The 23,292-nt window shown below is 40.1% G+C and overlaps 2 protein-coding genes across 2 annotated transcripts; one reads left to right on the forward strand and one right to left on the reverse strand.

Moving 5' to 3' along the window:
• Positions 1 to 4,963: 4,963 nt before the first annotated feature.
• On the reverse strand, positions 4,964 to 13,103 carry LOC148324443 (mitochondrial coenzyme A transporter SLC25A42-like). Its single transcript, XM_088313719.1, has 8 exons — positions 12,798 to 13,103; positions 12,383 to 12,539; positions 8,796 to 8,907; positions 8,551 to 8,576; positions 7,589 to 7,755; positions 7,394 to 7,510; positions 7,046 to 7,197; positions 4,964 to 6,227 (listed from the first exon to the last, which is right to left on the reverse strand). Exons 2-8 carry the CDS (start codon positions 12,467 to 12,469, stop codon positions 5,902 to 5,904), a joined length of 987 nt encoding a protein of 328 aa, XP_088169845.1. The 5' UTR covers positions 12,470 to 12,539; positions 12,798 to 13,103; the 3' UTR covers positions 4,964 to 5,901.
• Positions 13,104 to 14,266: 1,163 nt separating this feature from the next.
• Positions 14,267 to 22,584, forward strand: mau2 (MAU2 sister chromatid cohesion factor). The gene is made up of 18 exons (XM_088314001.1): positions 14,267 to 14,589; positions 14,918 to 15,001; positions 15,162 to 15,257; positions 16,390 to 16,484; positions 16,794 to 16,821; positions 17,090 to 17,245; positions 17,398 to 17,544; positions 18,069 to 18,159; positions 18,240 to 18,343; positions 18,429 to 18,506; positions 18,577 to 18,642; positions 18,763 to 18,846; positions 19,260 to 19,309; positions 19,800 to 19,877; positions 19,977 to 20,088; positions 20,623 to 20,713; positions 20,855 to 20,982; positions 21,417 to 22,584. Exons 1-18 carry the CDS (start codon positions 14,356 to 14,358, stop codon positions 21,489 to 21,491), a joined length of 1,797 nt encoding a protein of 598 aa, XP_088170127.1. The 5' UTR covers positions 14,267 to 14,355; the 3' UTR covers positions 21,492 to 22,584.
• Positions 22,585 to 23,292: the final 708 nt, after the last annotated feature.

The following is a 23,292-nucleotide window of genomic DNA, read 5'->3' on the forward strand; positions in this document are numbered from 1 at the left end:
ACACATCCCCAATTTCCTGTAACCTTGACGGTGAAAAAAACAATTTTCCACAACATGTTTCCACCAATTTCAGATTCTGTCTTTGCCTTCCAGGTAAATTAGCCACGCTGGTTACTTCCTTCATTCTTTTTCTCGAAGGTATGCACCTCCCATCGGGTTCGAACCAGTTCCACACGTGACATTTTTTTTTTCCAATACCAAAATGGTGAAATTGACATCCTGTACATACATTGAAACCTCGGGTTTTTGAAATTCAGAATATCATGGCTGGGTTATATTAATTTTTTTTTTATTTGAATATGTGCGCACGGAAACACTAATCGGATTACCCCGATCGCACGGGACACTCTGCGCATGCTCAACCGCAAGGGATCGTGGTCTTTGTAGTACAGGAAGTGCTTGTATGCGCGGTTTGGCGCGCAATCCACCGGAAATACATGAGTAGTTATAAACGAAACATGGATAAAGATAGATTAAGTTGATACAACACTTTTGGAGTACTTTTTTTTAAACTCCGAATATCATGCTTGGGTAAAGACGACACGATACTTTTGGAGGGAGGAGGAAGAAAGGAGAAGCGAAAGAACACGCTGAGGTGACGTTAACTGCGTCGTGATTCGTGCGTCACTGTTTACATTGTTTTATTTAAAAATCTGACCGCCTAAGACATTTAAACGGGTAATTCTGAAAGACTCTGAATCGAAATCTTGACCTTAACCCGAATCTTGACTGCATGTGAACCTAGTTATAGGAAACTGCTTGTATTAATATCATTAGCTAACTAATTCACACAACATGTGTTGTGTTTGTAATGATTTTGCCCCACAGTTTGGTTTGGGGAAATTTACCAAGTATATATTTTTATTAAAATGATGAATCAAATTTGTATAACGCTTCTCTTAACACTCAAAGATGTTTGACATAATTGCACAGAAAAAACAGCTAGCTAGCACTGGGGAGCTAGCCAAAGTCTTAATTAGCCACCAGAATTATACCTAAGCAATATAAAGCCGTGAGTATGTATGCTGTTTGGTACCTAATTACTATTGTTAAGTCATCGCGAAACACAAGTGTTGTGTTTGAATTCTACCGACTTTATTATTTTAATTAAATTCACAAATCAAATGTGTACAGCGCTTCTCTTAACACTCAAAGACGTTTGCTGTTTCTCCTCATTCTTTCTTCAATGCATTTCAATGGACGTTAGTTATTTGTGGATTGCTGAGAGAGAGACACACTGACAAGCCCATTCAGATTGCTAAATGACAGGAAACTCTCTTGAACTGCGCAGTGACATATCAAGTTGCATAGCAGTCCCACTGAAATGGTTCAGCTTTAAAATGATCCAGAACCGTCCTTGAATTGTATCGTACCCCACGTGTTGACGACTCACACACTGTCCCAGCAAGTCCTAGAAATGGGCACCTTAAGTCAGACTGGAATCAAGTCACGTGACTGGAGTCCCCCCCCCCCCACTCCATGGATCAGTGCTGCCATTGCAGTGTGCGTTTGATTGAGTGCGGCCCAGCCCGGCGTGCACACTCCCTCTAATGGAAGCAGCTCAGTAATGCACTGACCCCACAGCTTTTAACAGCGCTGCCAAGCGATAAGTGGCCATATGTGCTGGATCTTGTAAAATTAACAAGACTGAGCTATAACACACAGAGGGGGAATGTCCCAGCAGCACTTTAGCATGCATACATTGAGCCACAACACTTCTAACTAGGGTTTGGGTTTCAAAGCAGGGTCACAATTTATTAACAGTGGTTAGGGTGATGGATGATGGATGCAAGCAGGGCCGCCAAGAGTTGAGTACGGACTGCGCGTAGGGCATCCCCGCCTCCATGGGAGAAGTGGGGGCAGATCATCAGACATCCAGTGTGAACGTCAAGTGTCCTTATTAATGTGTTTTTAAACTAGGGTAAGGCTTCAAAGTAAGGTTTTAAGTAGTAGGGTTTTAAACAAGGGTTAAAGTTTCAAATTAGGGTTTTAATCAAGGGTTAAGGGTTTCAAAGTAGTGATTTAAACTAAGGTTAGGGTCTCTAGGTAGGGTTTTAAAGTAGGGATAGGGTTTCGAATGAGGAGTTTAAACTAAGGTTAGGATTTCAAAGTAGGGTTTTAAACAAGTCTTAGGGTTTCACGTTGGGGATTTAAATTAAGTTAGGGTTTCAAATTAGGGTTTCAAACTAGGGCTTGGGTTTCAAAGTAGGTTTCTATACTCGGGTTGTTTTTTTTTTCAAATTAGGGTTTTGAACAATTCTTAGTTTCAAATTAGGGTTTTAAACTAGAATTAGGGTTTGAAAGTAAGGTTTTAAACTAGGGGTAGGGTTTCAATTTAGTGTTTTAAACTAAGTTAGGGTATCAAATTAGGGTTTGAACATCACTTAGGGTTTCAAATTAGGGTTTTAAACTAAGGTTAGGGTTTCAAAGTAGGTTTTTAAACTAATTTAATGGTTTTAACAAGGGCTCGGGTTTGAAAGTAGGGTTTCAAACTAAGATTAGGGTTTCAAAGTAGGGTTTTTAAATTACAACTTGTGTTTCAAAGTAGTGTTTTGTTTTAAAAGGCCCAATTTGATATTTTTTCCAACCATAAAGGCAGCTTTACAGGAGAGAGGCCTTTACAGGACAGTTTATGTTGTATAAAACGCTTCTCAAGGTGTTTGAATGCCCACTGGATTTATGAACGCTGTCTAGTGCAGAGTGGCTCCAGTCCTGAGTCACCCATCAAAGTGACTCCGACTGGACGCCATCCAGAGCTGGTTGGCACGCACGACAAGTGCGCACTCACACAAACGCTCATGCTTTAATATTTACACTCTCATCCAATACATCAGCACCGCCGTCGCTCGGTGCCCTCTCCCGCACGTTCATCATGTTTACTACGCATACTAAACTGGAGCGCATCATGCCGAGAGCTTCTTCTCAAATGCTTGGAATATTTTCTGTGCTTGAGAGGTGATGACACATATAATACTGCCTTGGGATACACGTGACCGTGTGTTGGGCTGTTGCAACCTTTTTAAGCAACGGATATTTAAACACAAATGTTGGAGTAGCACATGTAGACATGCGATATAACAACACTCACAGGGTCATATTCTTTATCCTCTGCGACGAATAACTAATATTACTACGCTGAGACTGTCTTCATATCGTATCTCCGTATGTCTGTATTATACTGCCCCCAACAGGACACGGCACACACAGGAAAGTGGCCATCGAATTGAAGCCCCCCAAAAAAGCATGGATATGTCGTACACTGTATATGTTATAAAAAAGTGTGCACACATTTGGTGACCTTCTGGAATCCAAGCAGCCACTCAATGCAGCGTCCATTCTGATTGAGGTCATTCAGAGCTCGACAGTAGAACTCGTCACGTGAAATATGACGCCGCCTGCATCCCAATCTCATCGCGGATTGTATTTATTCTCCAGGCGTCGCATTCCTCTTCTATTTCGCCAATGTGTGAACAGCTATTGTCCGCCATGCCCCCCGCGAAGGGCTCCAAAGTGAATTATTCATGCCACATTTGAATACATGCAAATGGTCGGGTGCCTCTTCTCCTTGGCATGGGTCCAGGTTACCAATGGCAACGGCGCCTTCAAGAAGCATCTTTCCATCCCTCCTCCTCCTCCTCCTCCTTCTCCTCCTCTCTCGCTCAATCACCCACCCTGTGACCACGCTAGCATCCACCCAGTGGCATTGTCTCGATTGCTGCAATACCAGGCCTATGCACCCTGTCGGTTGGCAGGACATCCCATAATTCACAGTCAAGGTCGGAGGCAAGGGGGATGAAAGATGGAGGACACGATCCCTCCCTCCCTTCATCCATCCATCCTTCCAACTGCTCAGTGCCTGTTTTTTTGTGTTTTTTTTAAAAAGGAGGAAAAATGAAATGGAGCATATTAGTGAATTAATTTCAGAGGACGAACGAGGCGTTTATATTTTTAACCGAAATGTAAAATAATGCCATGGATGGATGATAGAGAGATGGAGAGATAAAGTTGACAGTGTTATGGCAACTCTTTGTATGTGTGCATAATACACCAAATTTGCAATCTGAATTCCCCACAAATTAGGAATTAATCCATAATTTAAACCAAAATAAAGCAAAGATGAGAGAGAATTATCTTATTTGTTCTTATTGTTAAAGGGTTGTTTTTAAATATTAACAGTGATGACAAGGAACTTTTTAAAAGTTAAAAAATGGAGGTTATAACAGTGCGCGGGGGGTTAGTTAGTCTGGGGGTTCAAGTTCAGGCCAATCTGTGGCTAAATTCCAACAATCATCAACGACGTGCTGGCGTGTTTCTCTGCTGCCACCTACAGGAACACGTTTATTATATTTCGATAGACAGACATAAATCTAGATATTGTATGCAGGAGTGTATTCTGTAATTACAGAGGTCGAGTCCTCACTTTACGACGTATTTCAGTCCTTGCAGTGGCGTACGTAGGTCGGAAAACTCTGTTAAGCTATTGGTACCCTCCGCAAACCCAGTAGTGAAGTCCGATAGTAAATATTTGTGTGAAAAAAAAATGAAAGCAACAAACTGAAGTACGGCAGTGACTAGGTTTGTAATGCCGTATTTCCAGATCGTTGTAAACCGAGGACCCTTAACTTTCATGTTTAATACGTGGAATCATGCTGATTTATTTTGTGGCAATCCAGTACTAAAAGATATTATTATTAAAAAAAACGTGCATTGCTGCATTAAATTACCAGTTTAAAATATTTTTTATATTTATGTCAAAACAGACGTTAACAAGACACGACTGTGCAACCTGCAAGTTTTTTTATCTTACGCTCAGACCACGTACACGGCTATGATTATTTGTAACGGTGCGCCCTCTTGTGGACAAAATAGGCATTGCTACGTGATGATTAGTTATTACATAGTCATTCATTCTCACTTTGATTTGCAAAATACATTACTAGGAATGCTGAATGAAGTACACGTATAATAAACACATTTTTTATTTGAAAAAAAAAATCGATACATACATTTAGTTCTCAAATTGGCCAATGAAAGCACGTCTCGCTCCATTTTCCACATCTGAACCACAAATGCTTTTGTTGGCTTCAACAATAAAGGCCTTTATGCTTAAATCTGGCATTGAACGCCATTTAAAATGATTTAGTGGGCACGTATAATGAAGGATAATGCCTTTAAAAAAAGGCTTATATTTGGCTTCATTAAATCTGAAAAAAAGTCCAAATGTAGAGGTCCATACTTTTGGTAATGTTCCTTTTTTTTTTTTTTTTTCAATAATACTATAATATAATACTGTATAATGCTCCAAATCACCACAATGCTGCTTGAATCAGACTATCGTATGAAAACATATGTAATGTAGAAATCAACATCAAATCGTCATCATAAAGCCACAGATTTGGTTGCATTATTGTTGGTAAAATGACTTGAGTTTACGCCACACTCATCTTGAAGGAGTTTGTGAAGTTGTAGATAAATTTTCATATACATTCACGGTTCATTTGCCTTTATTTTAGCGTGAACCTAATTCGTAATACCAAAACATTTATCTAAAATAAATCTGGTGTTTCTTGTAATTCAGATTCATTTCTTGCTTGCGTTTTGCCCAAAAAATACACGGGAAGAGGACCTTCAAAATAGAATTGCGTTTAAAAACAAAAATCACAATTAGATTATTTTTCAAAAGTCTTCTGCCCTTCTACAATTCATCCTTAGTATGTTCACAACCCATTTTGATCTGTTTTAAAATCAAAGATAACCAAGGCAAAATCTTCAGATTACCTTGAAAGAAACATACAGTAGTGCAAACACGGAAAACGTTTGTTCTTAATACGGTAGTCATTATTTTCTCCCACAAAGTGATTGTTCATGCTCCAGCGTTTGTTTCTTTGCTCATTGGTCCAGTCAGTGGGTGGAAAAGCCCATTTGGTGCACTTTGAGGAGCACGCTGTGCATGACATCGAAGGTGGTGAAGCTGATGCCAACGGCGACGGGCCCTTTGAGCCAGTTCATGCTCAGGCCTTTGTAGAGTCCGCGTACGACGCCCTCGTGGCTCACAATTTCACGCATGGTGCCCCAAATAGTGTTGCAGGCGGAGCCCGTGACGCCGGCCGTCTGCATGCGCCGGCGGACCACGTCCAGAGGGTACGATGCAGACTGTCCGATCAGGCCCGCGCACGCGCCGAAGGCCAGGCGCTCCACCGTGTATGGCTGCGCTCGTTTTGTCTTTTCTAGAAGTCAAGGAAAGAAAAGATGGTTACATAAACTGGAGGCCATTCACGATAATCCGCAACACAGCTGATATAACAATAGTCCCAAGCATGTATCATTTATCCTCTGCAAAAAACAACTAATATTACTGACAGTCTTATTTCTACCATATGCTTACTATACTGCCCCCTGTTGGCCAAGGCGCACCAACGAAAGACAGCCACACAAGCGCTTAATCATGATCTACAAACTGTTTATAACGCTTTTCATTCTCTTATGTTATTACTGCATTATTTTGTGGAGCTCATTTTATTTTTATTCTCTTATTCTTCTAATTGCCCTTGCTTCGTAGATATTTTTGTATGTGATCTAAAGACAAAAGGTTTGGACACTTCAGCAATAGAGCGTTCATGTTATTTTATATTACCGGTAAATGTATAGAAAATACCGTACAGTATGTGCTGGAGTGTCTGCGTCACTTTGTGACCGCTACAATTTAAGAAAATTAAGCAAATGCATGTTTTTGCCCCAATTCTTGACAAGCTGAAAATCACAGCGTAATAGAGGTGTAAATAAGCCCAAATAAAAATTGAAAAATAATTATAATCAAGAAAAAAAAAAAAAAAGTCAGCCTCTGCTTCATCGTTTTTCATTTGGGGACGCCCTGGTCCCCATTAACCGCGAAAAACAACCTTAGTGAAGATATTGCAAAATGCATATCTGATCTGCGATTGGGAACTCAGTGCAAGACGGTACGGCGATTTGGCTTCTGTCCAACTTCCCACCTTTCTGGAATAAAAACGTCAAGGACCAGGCGTCCCAACATTTCTGCAAGTACCTGTGTGAAGTTTCTTGAGGGTCTCATAAGTGAAGAAAGTGATGCCGGCGTAGGGGATGACACCCAAAATTGTGGGGGTAAAGCCTCTGTAGAGGGTCTTAAAACCTTCCTCTTGGGAAATGCGCACAAAGACGTGCATAATGTTGCTGTACCTGAAAATCAAATGAAGTAGACAGATTTGATTTTCAAGCAAAATGAATTTCACCTCACAGTATTAAAGCTGATTCAGAAATACTTGATTTCTCTTTTGATTATATTTTGGGGGTTTGTGGAAGAACTATGGATGGAAATCCAAAAGATATTGATTCACGATTCATGCAACAACATGGTTACACTCTGAACGCTTACATCTCTTTGGCTGTAACCGCCATGCGGGCCCGCACCATGTCCAGCGGGTACGTCAGCATGGCGGCGGTGGTCCCCGCCAACGAGCCGGCCAGGAAGCGCGGCAACGGCGGAAGAGCTCTGAAACAACGCAAACAAGTGTTGCAGCGACAACTACGAAACAAATGGTTGCAAACATCATCATCGGGTGGTGCTTACTTTCCCTGAAAGCCGTAGTGGCCCCCCAGCATCTTTTTGTACTGTTCGTGGGAGCCGAACTGGATGGCGGCGTACGGCATGACCCTCACCATGGTGGCCGAGTTGCCCCTCCACAGGCTGAGCAGCCCATCTTTCACGTACGAGCAGTAGATGACCCTGAATGCCTCCTGTCACGAAAAAGAAAAAAAAAAGCCTCAGTTTTAGTTGTCAAGGGTGATTTATTTATTTTAAAGACAGTTTATTTCTAATATTTTGTTCTAAAAGTGAAAACACGCACACATATTTGCTTTCGCTTTCTTTTCTTTTTACCTTGTTGTCAGTGTTTTTTTGTTTTCTTTTTATTTCTAAAACTAGGTCTGTTCGATTTGGGGGCAAAAATATTATTTTCATTAATTATTAAAAAAATATTTTTGTAATAATAGAAAACATGATTATTCAAACTGTTTTTTTTCTTCTATTTTGAAATGAAAAAAAATATGAACGACAACAATATGACAAATCAAATTTATTATCTTTAAATACAAAATATGCATTTTTTTTTTATGCCAGTTGTGTAATCATTGCGTGTAATTTAATAATCGTTTCTTAGTTTTCCGAAATCTTATTTGTATAAGATTTACAGGTGCAAAAATTCATTGATTGATTGTAAAATGAATCAATTATTTTGCTAATAGAGTAATTGTTTCGAGAACTTGTTTCATTCAGAATTATCCAAATGCTCTTAGTGACGGCCTTTCGACAGTAAATATTCTCACATGCAAGTAGTCGACCGATTATCTTCGTGTCAAATAAAGAACATTTGCTGTTACTTTGTAAAACAACAATCAACATTTTTGCCCATTTTCTGTCGTTTTTAGACAGTGTGACATTTTAATCACGTTTATGTGCTGAACAACTGCACGTCAAAATAAAATTCCAGATAGAAAACGGTGGAGATTTTTGCAGATATATGCGAAACTCACCTTAGCTGAGAACCTGTTTGAGGACACTAAGGAATGGAAAAAAAAAAACAACATGATTAGAACAAGCAATTCTCTCCCATGTAGGCTAAACATCTACTAAGAGGATTAGCCGTTAGTTAACAGTTACATCAGACAGTTAACATTCTGTGGTGAGCAAAGAAAACAGGAGGTGAATGAATGATTTCAGTTTCTAACTTAAGACACTCACATCACAGGAGAGGTTTTTTTTTTTTTGTGCTCCTTACCTTGAAAGATGATCTTGGTGCGATCCAGGGGTGCGATGACCGTTTTGGCCACGGCTCCGGCGAACGCACCAGACAGCAGGGAGTCCAACGTCGTCCAGGTGGGCCTCAGGTCCTGTTTGGTCACCATCACATTCATACTTATATATAATTACAAAAATACATAAAAGTGTCAAATAAAAATATCAGCAATAACGATATAAGTATATTTCCAAGACAAATGGCAAGAAAGTCGAAGTTTAAATCTCGCATTTGCTTATCACCACCAAAACAAGGCAATATGACCCATGTGTTAATCATAAGCAGATAACGCTTCACTAAAACATGTTATCGTGCTCGTCCAAAGGCAACACCCCCAAAGCGATACAATTTGATGTTCACACGACTTTTTTAAAAATAAAAAATATTTTTTTTTCGGGGGGGACTGCCTGGTAAGGACAAAAACTGCAACAAAGGCAAATGGTTTGCCATCTTAGTAGAATAAAAGCAAAACGCTACCAATTACAAATCCAAACTAATTTTACCAAGCGGATACAAAGAGAAATACTCACTGCACACTGCACATCGCTTATTAATGACAACACAACAAATCCTGTTGTCACATCATTGCTGGTTTATCAGGCTTCTTTTCGAGTTTTGTTCACTTTCATTATTGACAGCACGTTTTACGAGTGGTTTGAACTTTGCTTCTGAATCTTCTCTGTAGAATTTTCCCCATGCTTGCACGGGTTCCTGCATTTCAAAATCTCGCATGTACATTCCCGCAAAACTTGCATGACAGTTAGGAATGTTCACGTAAATGTGTCGCTTTCTTTATCCGCGTAGATTTATTATCATTCAATCCGCGTCATAGCAATCGTCAAAAGCTGATTATGGAGTCTTAATGCTCAAAACAAAATGAATGCATTGTGTTAACTTTGTAGGTTAAACTCCACATGCATGTGCACGTGCTTGCACGTGTCCATTTTCCACACCTCAAGGGCAGCTGAGCCCAATAAACAGCCAACCATAAGCGATAAGAGCGGCCTCACGAGGAACAACAACAACAACAGCGCAATTTCACAAGTGCCATTGAGGCCAGACGCTATTTTGGATGCTGAAAATTGTTTAAATGAGCATTAGAACTGGCAAACAGGAGTTTTAAAACAAACATGGTGAAGTGGCCGTTTTGGCGTTGTGCAGCACACAGATGAAATTAAGTTGCAGACGCAAGTAAAGTCAGCAGTTTTTTGCTCTCCGTTCTTTTGATTTAGTATTTTTAAAATGTATTTCATGTTACGGTCATTTAGTAATTTCATTTTATCTGTTGGTTGTAAATGTGCTTAAATGCCAATTATGTTCTTTTACTATTTTTAATGAGCTACTTTTGTTCTCTTTTTGTTGTTTTGTTTGCTAATGTTTTGAAATGTTGTGCTTTTGGTTATGTCAAGCACTTTTAGTGTATGAAATGTGTGATTTACAGTACCAGTCAAAAATTTGGAAACACCGTCTAATTCCGTGTTTTTTCATGATTTAAAAATGACCTGAACCATATGAGAATACGTATGTCATCCATGTTATGAAGAAATATTGATGGAATTATTTGGTAAGCAAAAGAGAAAGTTTTTGTAATTTAGAATGTTCAAAGTATGCACTTTTTTGCCCAGATAACAGCTCTGCTGCACATTTTGGTATTTTCAGCTTTATGATGCGAATGATGCTTTGTGACTTTCAGGTCACAGCAATGCAAGAGTTAACAGCTTGAATTTCTTGACCTAAATTAAAAAAAAAAATAAATAAATAAATCACAAATACTTATATAGTCACCTACGGACAATTCAGAGCCTTCAAAGAACATTTTGTGCTTGTTTATGGAATGTGAGAGGAGGCCAAAGTACATGGAGGGGGAAAAAAAAGCTGCAGAAATTTGAAACCAGAATCCCCCACTAGGTTCGCTAATTTTGCTTTCTTTCGACTTCATTACACAGCGGACAACCTACTTTGTATTTTACTTTATGACTATGAGAGTAAAGAACATTCAAACGTTACTTCAAAGGTGACCTCTAAAGTTGGACCGGAACTGATTGATTCAATATATACTGCTTCCTATAGGGAGACAAAAAATTGCTTGTAAATATGAACAGGCCGTGTAATCTGACCCAGTTCTGGGGCGGCGGGTACCACCTACCTGCTATTTCCAGCCACAAACGCTAGCAGAGACGAAACTAACTGGTGCGCTACGCTCATACTGACAGTGTCACAAAAACAACAACGAGCTGAGCAAGGGCGCACGTTGTATTGCTTTAAGACCTCCTGAGCAAGGGGTATTTTCCGTAAATCGGGCTTCTGCGATAAAATGTGAATTTTCTTCTGTATTATGAGCAGTTGTGGATTAAATGTGCTTGAACACAGCTCCACTGAGGATTTATTTATTTCTTTTTTTCAATTGACGCTTATGCAGTCACAGGCCATGTGTTCCAAACCCTTGCTCTCAAGGCTCAGTCATGGTAATAATGACGGGAGCGGTGCAATGGGCGAACTCCTTGCCAATTTGGTTACCGCATTGAAAACCGTCTTTAATAGCAGTTCACAAGTAGAATTTTATAAATAGCACTTGAAGCAATAGTTGGACATTATTGTCAACTAGTGTGCACTTTTGCCTCACTCGGAACATGTAGCCCTCCTCTTGTGCATGTCATACTGTAATGGAAGCAAATTGTAGAAGAAATGTTACTTGGGAGACACTCATTTAGCTAGTGATCCCTAGTTATTCTACTAGTGTGGACAGAGAGTGTACTAGTACATCAAGCTTAAGCTAGTAGGATTTTTGTCTCCATTGGAAAGTATACCAAAATTGTCCTACATATAGGACAGCTAGTGAGGTAAAACTGTGGACTAGATGACAGCTTTGTTCAACTAGTACTACTAGTGACATTTAAAAAAAAAAAATCCTGCCAGTCAACATCTTGGGCTTCACTAGTTGCAAAAATTGTCATTAATTTTGCCTCACTGTCTATTAGCACATAGTTGCCCTAGTGTGACCAAGTGGTTCTACTCGTGTACTGAATTGTCTTCCAAGTGACAACACTAGTACATGGCTCTTCAGTTGGATAGCAATGCTATCAAATAAAGGCACAACTGGCTTTCCGTACTAGAGGCACATGGATGTCAACTAGTGAAATGGGACTTTGTTGCGTTTTTATCCTATCCACGACTGTATGACGATTTAGCATGTTAGTAGGACAACTACATGTTACTAGTAAGGCAAAACTACTAGTGGACCTTTTGGTGTTAGAGCACAGCAAAGTAAATCACTAGTTTGGTTTATTTGTGTACTAGTAGGCCAAAAGCGGCACAAGTAGCAGGAAAGAAAGTTACTAGGAGTAAGACAGTCTTTCCACTAGGGTGATGATTTTTTTTTTATAGTAGTGAGGACAAAGCGCATACTAGTGCATGCACTTTATTTTAATATCAAGGATATTTGTGTGTGTGTGTGGGGGGGGGGTGCTGGAAAGGCTTTCATTGTGTGGCCACACTAATACGCAATAGTAATCGCTGGAATCAAACAATGTTATGTAATACGTGAGGGAGGGATTTGAGAGGAGACCCACCTTTGCTTGGCTGGAAGGAGGCAGGGTGAGAACCGTGGCCTGGGCCACTGGCAGGCGGCTTTGGTGGTCGTGCACGCGGTGGGCCATGAATGTCCCTCAGTGGTGACCCTCACGGCTCACGCACACACATGATGATTCGGAACCAGTGCAGATCGAGCTGCAAAATAAGCAATGCTTAGGAACATCCTGCAGCAAAGCTTGTTCCCTTTTTTTTGTTTTGTTTCCTTTTTTTAGTTAATCACCAGTTGTGCGCAGGCTAATAGAAGATTGTACTCAAAGTGAGACGTAAACAAGAGCGACAAGATGTCTTTTTCAATGACAAACAATAAATGTCATTTTGACCACACCTCCGACCTAAAAACTAGCAAAGCAGCACATGATGAATTTTGATTCAACGTTATATTTTGCATTTTACCTTAAGAGGCTTCCGACGTGTTATGGCAACATTCCTACATGGATGTCTTGTTTTCTCTCGGTAGCTGCTCCTCTCCACGCGCAACTCAAATCCAAAGCCTTTTTGGTGTTGTTTACCTCTCCTCTTCTCCTTTCCTCGGGGAAATGATTGTTGAAAGACAGCTCTCAAACTGTCCAGCTCCTATATATAGACGACACATGCGAGGAAATGAATCCGCGTTGAGCTTCTGCTGCTGCGCACCAGATTATTTAGGTTTGACTGACACAGTCCGCGTTCTCAAGAAAGTGGGACGACACTGCCCACTGTTTTGGACTACAACGCCCACAAGCAAAGTGGGTCGCGAGTGAACTCTCACGACACTTTCCGTGATCTTAGGTTGCCAGGTTCTCCCTCCGTTTGTCCTTAAAATGCTCAGCGTATTGCAGGGGTAATTTATAGTCCCAAGTGCTGCCTATAATTAAACAACACGAATAATATACAGCGGATTTCTTAGAAAAAAAAGTTTACTGTTTCAATGCCAGCTTTGTGTGATGTGAAAAAAATAGGACTGTCAAAATTAAAGCATTAACTCTGGAGATCAATTTAAATGTTTTTTTTAATGGAATTAAATATTGAAACTCATTCATTTTAGTTTGATTTACTTCAGAAATAATTTGCATACTTTAAAAGGACAAATTCAAATGCTCTATCTGTACATATTTAGCTCATCATCTCAGAACAAAACACCATGCTCAAGTTACCACTGGGCCTTGCAAACCAACACTGCACTACTGGTGCTTGTCGGCAATACAAAATGTACTGTATAAGTTTTGAGAAGTGTTTCTAAGAAAAATGACTGTAAAGATGACTACGTTTAGATTGTGTTTAATGATCAAGGAAAGCTTTTAGAACAGTCTTGGAATTAAAATATACTTCATATTTGGCGATTTTGCATTAATTCCAAGATATGTTATTAGTTAAAAAATATGATTAATCATAATTAATTACAGATTTTTTGTGGTTAATTAGTTTAAAAAAATGTAAGCGCTTGACAACACGAGAAAAAAACTTGTTCCACCATTGATGTGATCTATAACCTGTAAAACTCAATTTATTTTGAATTTTTTCAAGAGGGGAAGTAAAAAAACAACAACAACAACAAAGCAGTTTATTTGGAAGATCTTTCATATGGGCTGATTTTTATTTATTTATATATTTTTTTTATCATGAGTCCAAAAGGTAAACAGGTCACATTACTGGGAACATTATTTATTTCGGTCTCTTTCTTTTAGCAGGTTTGTGGAGACTTTTTTATTCACTGGCTATATTCCATCAAAAACACTTAAATAATAGACTGTGAGGTTGCTATATATTGTGAATTCACGACACAAATACTGCAATAACTAAATTGTGGCACTAATAACATAGATGATACAAAAATAACAAAATGCACAAATGTGAAACTAAAGGGGGAGAAATTGGGCATAGCAGCCGGGACAGAGAGGGCTTTCAAAGTCGCCATCTGGCAACCCAGCAGCCTGGCCTGTGAGCGCTGAAAAACTTGTTGTTGTCAGGGAAAATGGCGTCAAACGTAGAAGCCCCGGAGCGCTGGTACCTCGCCCTACTCGGCTTCGCGGAACATTTCCGAACCTCCAGTCCGCCCAAAATCCGCCTTTGCGTGCATTGTCTCCAGGCTGTGTTCCAGTTCAAGCCGCCACAGAGGATAGAGGCCCGCACGCATCTCCAGCTGGGCTCGGTCCTCTACCACCACACCAAGAACAGCGATCTGGCCCGCAGCCACCTGGAGAAGGCGGTGAGCGGGCTTAATGAGCTAGGAAAAAGCGGGGATGCGGCGCCAGGGCCGGCGGGTGTAGGCCATACTTTGGGGAACAACGAAACACCGAATACTTTTTTTTAAGCGCTTAGTTTACCCTTGTCTACCCGTCGCTTATCGCTATTTTCTAATTGTTCCATTTTCTTCGCATACATAATGACACGTTCATCCTCAGTCAGACGCTTTCATTCTTTTTAGGTGCTGGACTGAAGTAGCTGCTGAATGGGACTTCTAAATTCTCCAATATTACAAAGTACAGCAACCTGACTTAGGAGTGGAATAACGTTTGTATTCCTTCTTTTTGCAGTGGTACATTTCCCAGCAAGTTCCTCAGTTCGAAGATGTCAAGTTTGAAGCTGCAAGCATTTTATCAGAACTCTTCTGCCAACAGGTATTATGGGAACGTTCTTGTACGTTACTTGATCTTTCCCATTGCAGCACACATGCTTGAACAGTAGTGTTAGTTTCGATTGTGCTACTCATTCATATTTGCATTGAATAACATTCACATTCATCATTCACATCTGTTGTACCTGGTGATCTGTTTTCAGAATTTGGTGGACTCTGCAAAACCTCTTCTGCGCAAGGCCATCCAAATTTCTCAACAAACACCATATTGGCACTGCAGGCTGTTGTTCCAGTTGGCGGTATGTATTGCATTCAAAATAGAATACAACTTAAATCCGTAAATCTAAATCTTCCCAGTCCTCTATGCAAGTGGTCTCCTGACATTTTGTGGACTGGTATAGAGGCTAATAAGAACCTTAACAAAAATGCAACTCACCGTTTCATTGTTACAGTAATAAGTGTGAATTCTGCGCTCGTTACGCTACTACAAGGTGCTCCGATGTCAGGCGAAGGATCGAACAGACTAATCACTAATTCAGTTTTACTACTCCACACTGACGTTTCAAGCTTGAAGTTGACTTATTGAAATGCATGTTTTTTGACATCCCTTCTTCCAATCATCCAACTTATAAAGTACTTTCAGTTGACCTGGTGGCTAGTGTTGCTGTCAAGAGACAATCTGCCGGACAATAACACACGCAGTAAAATGTCTGGTCAACAAGATGACATCATCTTCATATGTCTGCACGGGTGCGAGTGTCCCCAACATACGCTTGTGTGTGGATGAGCTTAATTAGTTAGTCTCGCTAGATACGGCCATGGATAGATACCGTGGTCATGGATAGACGCAGCCACCAGTGTACCTTAAATCAAATAAAACATGTATTGAGCGAATTCATCTACGAGCATCGCTGATGCCTCACTGATGCCAAGGCACGCAACAGGCACACTGGCTAACGTGGGTAACAGCTAGCCGCTAACTTGTACCAGCAACAGCCAACTGCACTCTCACCACTGATGCACACGTCACTCACCAGGCGCCGCCTTTAAAGCCACACACACTTTTAAGTCACAGATACTACAATGTAGTATATAAGGGTGGTTACCTCCAGTGGACAAAAATAATACTTCTACCTTATGTGCACTTAATTGTTGTATTGTTTTAAATGATGAAAAATGTGTTTTTATCCAATGACTCACACAAAAAACAGCCCCATTTCAAACTGATCAATCAATTGGCCCATTCCTTTTACACACAACCCCTTGACGCCCGATCTTGTCGCTTTCACACAGCTCTGATGCTCAATCCAAAGGTGAACATTTGCGGGGTGGTTCCCCCCTCCACCAACCATTCTGTTTCAGAGTTTTCCATGCATAGCAGTGAGGCTTAAAAATGCCAAATTTCACAGCATGGATTTTCTTATTTCCCAGCAACTTCATACACTGGAGAAAGACTTGGTGTCAGCGTGTGACCTGCTGGGCGTTGGTGCGGAGTACGCCCGCGTGGTGGGCTCGGAATACACCAGGTACATCTTGGCTCACGTTTTACAAGTGTGCATGCCGACATATTTTTTTAATTTTTTTTATTTTTTATTTTTTTATAAATGCATTTAGTCTTTAGGCCATTAAGAAATTTCCAAAGTGGGCAAAAGCCCAATTGTTTGCGCTCTGAAGGTCGCCCGTTTTCAATGTCATAACCTTTTCATCTTACCTGAGTCCATATTGATTTCTGTGGAACGTGTATTGGCACTGCCCCATTTAATTACGGCAACGTAAATATTGACTGACTTGACTGATTGTGAGGAATGCTGACGCGATGCTTTTGTCTCTTCAAGGGCATTGTTTCTCCTCAGTAAAGGCATGGTAAGTCCAACTTTTATTTATGAAGTTGCATTTGAGGCTTGCCTACAAAGGAGTAGGAGGGCAAAAATTCAAGACAAAGAATAGTAATATAGCGTGGCAAAAAGTTATCATGGTTTAAAAATAAGCTTGTGATATGAGAAAAAAGTTGGGAATAGTCATGTTTTATTTTTCTTTTGCTTGTCAGTGGCCAAAAGCAAATGTTCATTTAAAATATTTCTAATCATTTTTTTTTTTTTTTTTGCCAAGTAACATTTTCCATGCTCAACAGCTGCTGCTAATGGAGAGGAAGCTGGGCGAGGTTCATCCACTGCTCACGCTGTGTGGAACCATCGTGGAGAACTGGCAGGGAAACCCTATCCAAAAGGAGTCCCTGAGGGTCTTTTTCCTGGTCCTGCAGGTCACACACTACCTGGACGCTGGACAGGTACTGTCGGGACAGTGGCAATCAAAATTCAGCCTTATTTTCTTAGAGGCATTTCTTATATCGGATCATATTAGATCGTGCCAATGATCCTGAAAGTTTGTCTTATGAGAGTTAGCAGTCGATACAATCGATAAATGTCCGTGTTCCCTCAGGTAAAGAGTGTGAAGCCGTGTCTGAAGCAACTGCAGCAGTGCATCCAGACCATCTCGACACTCCACGATGACGAGATTCTTCCCAGCAACCCGGCTGACCTCTTTCATTGGCTCCCGAAGGAGCACATGTGCGTCCTGGTTTATCTGGTAAGCATTTTATTTGCATTCAGCTGTATTATGTGAATAATGCTTTATGATCTGGAATTACTTTATTTTCCCAGCTGTGCACAATCAAGAGTTAATATTTTTAATTTCTTGACTGCTTACTGTGTGTTACTTGAGACCATTTAAATTTGAAGGTGTTTCCAAAATTTGGTTTTGTATAAGAATTTAACCATCGTACATGAAACCCCCAAAAAACATTGCCACCACTTTAAGCACTCTTGATCCTTAACGATTTTCAACGACCAGGAAGCTGAAGTGACGCTCACAAAGCTGAGATTCTAAGACAGGACATGTTGAGTGTGAGGCAAACGTATTTACCAACGGGCCACTTCTATAATTTATTCTTCTGAGCATATTTACCTTGTCCGTCTCCTCTTAAGACTTGTCCTTTCATAAAAAGAGTCCATTCTTTTGACGCTGACTGAAAAGAGCTTAAGCGAGGTGCACTGACTGCCCACGCGTTGACCTCATATTGACCTTCGAATGCGATCACATCTTGGTAACAGGTGACAGTGATGCACTCCATGCAAGCGGGTTACCTGGAGAAAGCACAGAAGTACACCGACAAGGCGTTGATGCAACTAGAGAAATTAAAAAGTGAGTGTGTTTTGTGCCCCCCCCCCCCAAACAACTATATTGGACCGCCCCCCCATTACGTGTTTTATTTCTGTTGTCAGTGTTGGACTGCAGCCCCATCCTTTCTACCTTTCAAGTCATTCTACTGGAGCACATCATCATGTGCAGGCTTGTCACAGGCCACAAGGCCACTGCGCTACAGGAGGTATTTTCGCGACCTCTGTTCCTGCATGTTCTGCTTAATTGTTGCAAAATCAACAGACACACTAACGTGCATTTTCTCCTTCCAGATCTCACAGGTGTGTCAGCTTTGCCAACAGTCTCCCAGGTTATTCACCAACCACGCTGCCCAGCTCCACACTTTATTAGTGAGTATATAAATCCTTTTTTTTTGTTGTTGGTTTTAGTTATTAAAATTATTTTTTTTACATCTTTCAGGGCCTCTACTGTATCTCGGTGAACTGCATGGATAACGCAGAGGCGCAGTTTACCACGGCTTTACGGGTGAGCACATCCCTGTTTTTTTTTTTTCCTTTTCTTTTTTCTATGCATGCATTTGTATTACTTCCTCTCTGCCATGTGGCATCCGCTCCTGCTGACGCAAATATTTGTTTTGTGGTGCAGCTCACCACACACCAGGAGTTGTGGACTTACATCGTCACCAATTTGGCCAGCGTTTACATTCGGGAAGGCAACAGACACCAAGAGGTATGACATACAGTGAGGAACAGTGTGGAAAAAGAAAAATATCATACTGGTTACTGTGAGTGAAGAGGGGTACACGCATCTTAACCGATTTGTTGAGTTAGATTTTAAATCCTGATTAAAACTAAAATTGTCTAAACTAAAATGATTTTGTCAAAGGGCCATTTTACCCATTGTCAAATCTATGAACTTGATTTTTTCACGACAGCTTTATGCAGTATAATAATGCAGCATATTACCCACTGACCAAGTTTGGGAGTATATGTCAGTAGGACAATTTGCCCACCAGATGGCGCTATAAACAAGGATTACAATTTATGCCAGACCAGATTTCAGGTTGGAGAATATTAGTGTAAGAAACCATGTAAAATAGTTCCATTGATGATTTTAATATCGCTTGACCCTTTCTCCTCCAGTTGTACAGCCTCCTGGAGAGAATAAACCCAGACCACAACTTCCCAGTCAGGTAAGATGACATTGAACTTGTTGAATTTCTTGATATTCTATGCAAAACAAAATTATCAGGCTATTTGGGGAAAAATTATGCAATTTTATTTTTTAATCTGTCATGATATTAGCTCATCAATGTCAATTCAACAGCCACAATATCGGATAACAATATTATGACCGCAGAGGAAAATGTGTTTTTACACAGACTATGATAGTTTTGGCATTATTTGATCAGCCTATTTTGCTACAAATTGTTAATATTTTATCTGCAACACTAAATTGCATTTTATTGCATAGACAAAGCGTACATTAGTTTGAAATGGAAAGAATCTATTTGATGTTCGGAAAGTCAGTTATGATGCTACTCATTGAGGAAGTTTGGCATGTTTTGAAATTGTGGTCGCGTATCAAATAAATTTCCGACTGAGTGTTATGCCCAGCAGCTAAAGAGACGTTTGTTTTGTGAATCACAATGCAGCTGTAATAACATATTGGTCTTTGGTCAGCTCACACTGCCTCCGCGCCGCTGCTTTCTACATCCGGGGACTGCTGTCCTTCTTCCAAGGCCGCTACAATGAAGCCAAGTAAGTGGATCTCATTTATTTATTTTTTTCTGTCTCATGCAAAGCGCGCTTGTCACTCAACCCCTTGATAAATTCACATTCTTGTTTTTCTCTTTGCAGACGCTTCTTGAGAGAAACGCTGAAGATGTCTAATGCCGAGGACCTGAACAGACTGACTGCTTGCTCGCTGGTTCTGCTGGGCCACATCTTCTATGTGCTGGGCAACCACAGAGTAAGACACAATTACTGATCCGAATGATTCTGTCGGGTTGTCAAGGTTACACGCAATGTCTACTTGGAGGCTGGTGACACATTCTCGTTTTTTTTTTCTCCCCTTCTATTATGAAGTATGATTTTTAATACCATCGCTTCTATGCTGTAATATTTTTATATATAATTTTTATGTGTAAAATACGGCAGGTGAGTTAATGAACCACGCTGGCGGATTTGAGCCGAATTGATTGTTATGATGCGTAATATATTGTAGTGCATGTTATTTTATGTTTGTTAGATAGTGACGACTTATCCCCAATTAAGACTTCATGCCTAACAGATTTGTGGTCCTCTATGACATTATAAAGTATAAATGTGTGTTCTAAGCTCTTTAACACTTATGTTCAAAGTACTTTACAGCTGTTATATGGATGAGTTTAAATTTGAATGCCTGAGTGCAATTCATTGAACTGTTTATAAGGTTCAACTGTGGCCGAAGTTTTTTTTTGTTTTTTGTTTTTTTAAAAAACAATTTCTTCTGTGTTCCATGCAGGAAAGCAACAACATGGTGGTACCGGCCATGCAATTGGCCAGCAAGATCCCCGACATGTCTGTGCAGCTTTGGTCCTCTGCGCTGTTGAAAGGCACGTAATGTTCATATCACCTCAATTTTTGGGATATCGTTATTCATGTTGTCAATGTCCTTTTGAGCGCACGGACATCATCTGTGCTCCAAAATGTGGCCATATCGAATATGCATTTTTGAGCTTGCCTTTCACTCACAGATTTGAACAAGGCACTTGGGAACACCATGGATGCCCACGAAGCAGCTCAAATGCACCAGAACTTCTCCCAGCAGCTGCTGCAGGACCACATCGCCGCCTGCAGCCTCCCCGAGCACAACCTCATCAGTGTACGTAAAGGACTTCACATCTCTCCCTAACGCTCTAACATGAGTCTCAGAAATTTGAAAGCCCCCTAAAACTTAATCAATTTTGTGTTCAACCAAAATTGTCTGGAAACAAAAAATGTCTCACATGTTGAGCCTGTGGAGGCAGAGATGAAATGTAAATTTTATTTACACTTATTTGTATGGCACAGTAGTTAGGAATGTTAAATTAGTATTAGTACTTTAAATGATTTCATGATGACAACAGCTTGCGCTCAAATTTCCCCATTGTGGGACTAATAAAGGACATCTTTATCTTTAGAACAAACTAATTCACATCATTTCCTATGGGAATAAAATAAAAAAAGCAACTTGGACGTCATCCAAATTCATGGAAGGTTCAGAGATGCTTTCGAAACACATATGAACTAATATTTGCTCGTTTTTCTGCTTCATAGTGGACTGACGGACCCCCTCCTGTCCAGATCCAAGCCCAGAATGGTCCCACCACCAGTCTCGCAAGCCTGCTATGAGGGGGATTTTGTGTGTGCGCGTGTCTGTGTGTGTGTGTGTGTGTGTGTGTGTATACATGCGACTGTGAGTGTGTTTGCTGCTGGTACATTATCACAACAAACGTAGTCTAAAAAGTTGGTATCCAGATGATTTTTTTCGTCAAGAACTAAGTGACTTTGTAATTTCCTGGTTCACTGCCGTCACAGTTTTAATTTGCTGTAAAACAATTACCACTACTGTTGCCGTCTGGCCATGAAATTTTGGCTGGTTTACTTTCGAGGAGCGGGGGGTGGGCCACCTACGTCTCCCTCACCTTGCAATTCTAAAAACACAGAACGCAACTGTCATAACCAGCTCTCAAAGATTTAACCCACATAATACTCTCAATGGACGATCATAAGGATTTGTTGAAAGGACTTTCGAGATCATGACAAAACGGTTCCCCACCCCTTCTTAAGAGCTTCTTCACTTCAACCAGAGAGCCCTCCTCTACATTTGCCAGCTTTCGTGTTCATTTGTAAAGAAGACGGGGCAATAAATAGATGAAAGGGTAGTAAAGATGTAGAAAAAAAATTAATTTATTCATATTTTTGTATCTGTTGTTAAATATTTGACATGCTTTCATTTTTGTTGTTGTATGGACGCGTTTGTTTTCATTTGCATGAAAGTTACTGATGTTGGATTCCTTGTACATTAGTTTCTGACCTGGGTTTGCGAGTAAGATATACTTGGTAGATATTTTTTGCACAAAATCCATAATAGAGAAGTAAAAAGACCTCTTGTAATATATTTTCACACAAACTAATCAGTTGGAATGTCGCATTTTTGCTAAATTAGTGTTAGAGTGCGTTTCTATGAAAGTTCAGTGTTCATTATGTATGGATCCAACATCCATTCAGAGTTTTGTATCATTTTGTTGCCCCTCAATTTAGTACAGTGTCATGTATTTTTAGCCCTAACAACGTAGAGATTTCAACGCTTGGTATTTAAGGCACTCTGTTAAGGACACAGTTTAAGCTTGAGTACTAATTATACTCTTATCAATGAATATGTTTTTAATGCTCATGATGTTTTCAATAATTTTTCCAATAAAAAATGAAACAACAAACTTTATTGATGAGTTATCTCTATCAGTACCTACAGCTCAACGTCCGTGCGCATATATGCATGTATATAACCCTTAGTAATATTTGAAAGAAATCTGAATATGTAAATACCTCCTGTAGAAATATTTTAAGACACTGAATATTGCAAAATATTAATCAAAAGTTTAAGTCCAAGATTTTTTGGGGTTGTTTTTTTTCATGTACTGCCACAACCTTTGTGCATTTTGTTTGTAAACATTTACATGTCAGGGGGACAACTACACCCTCTTTCTGAAACGTTACCACTTTGTTTATATGGTGTGAAGAGTCTGTTGGGTTTGTCATCATATCCAGATAACCCTGGAAATGTACATCAATTTGGGTTTTTTTCTAAATGAAGTTGTTTAACAGTTGTGTAAAGGGACTTTTAATGGCTGTTTCATCGTGGGAGATGTTTACAAATATAAAACAAAGCGAATTCAATTTTTTTTGTCCACGTGTGTTTGCCGTTATTGATGAAATCATATGACCATGCTTTATTTTTATTTACACACGAGGTCAGTACAACACTGCGGCCTGTTTTCCGAACAGCAGACGAGTCGGAAAAGCAACATTTCCGAGGTGTCAATGAACGCGGCATGACGTCGCCTGTGGTGGCACACATTAGCAACCGGAGTGGCAGTGGACTAAGGATAGGGGTTCCCCTGGATTTTCTTTTTTTTTTTTTTTTTTTTTT

The sequence above is a fragment of the Idiotropiscis lumnitzeri genome, chromosome 13 (genome assembly GCF_059441095.1).
Source record: "Idiotropiscis lumnitzeri isolate Australia: NSW breed Sydney's pygmy pipehorse chromosome 13, RoL_Ilum_1.0, whole genome shotgun sequence".
NCBI lineage: Eukaryota > Metazoa > Chordata > Actinopteri > Syngnathiformes > Syngnathidae > Idiotropiscis > Idiotropiscis lumnitzeri.

Excerpts from the sequence above, each read along its gene's own strand:
- mau2 (XM_088314001.1), top strand. The coding sequence starts at position 14,356 with ATGGCGTCAAACGTAGAAGCCCCGGAGCGCTGGTACCTCGCCCTACTC. Across the intron at positions 16,485-16,793 it reads GTGGGCTCGGAATACACCAG|GGCATTGTTTCTCCTCAGTA; the intron begins GTACATCTTGGC and ends TGTCTCTTCAAG. Across the intron at positions 20,089-20,622 it reads ATGTGCTGGGCAACCACAGA|GAAAGCAACAACATGGTGGT; the intron begins GTAAGACACAAT and ends TGTTCCATGCAG.
- LOC148324443 (XM_088313719.1), bottom strand. The coding sequence starts at position 12,469 with ATGGCCCACCGCGTGCACGACCACCAAAGCCGCCTGCCAGTGGCCCAG. Across the intron at positions 8,908-12,382 it reads CTCCTTCCAGCCAAGCAAAG|GACCTGAGGCCCACCTGGAC; the intron begins GTGGGTCTCCTC and ends GTGACCAAACAG. Across the intron at positions 7,511-7,588 it reads CACTACGGCTTTCAGGGAAA|AGCTCTTCCGCCGTTGCCGC; the intron begins GTAAGCACCACC and ends GCGTTGTTTCAG.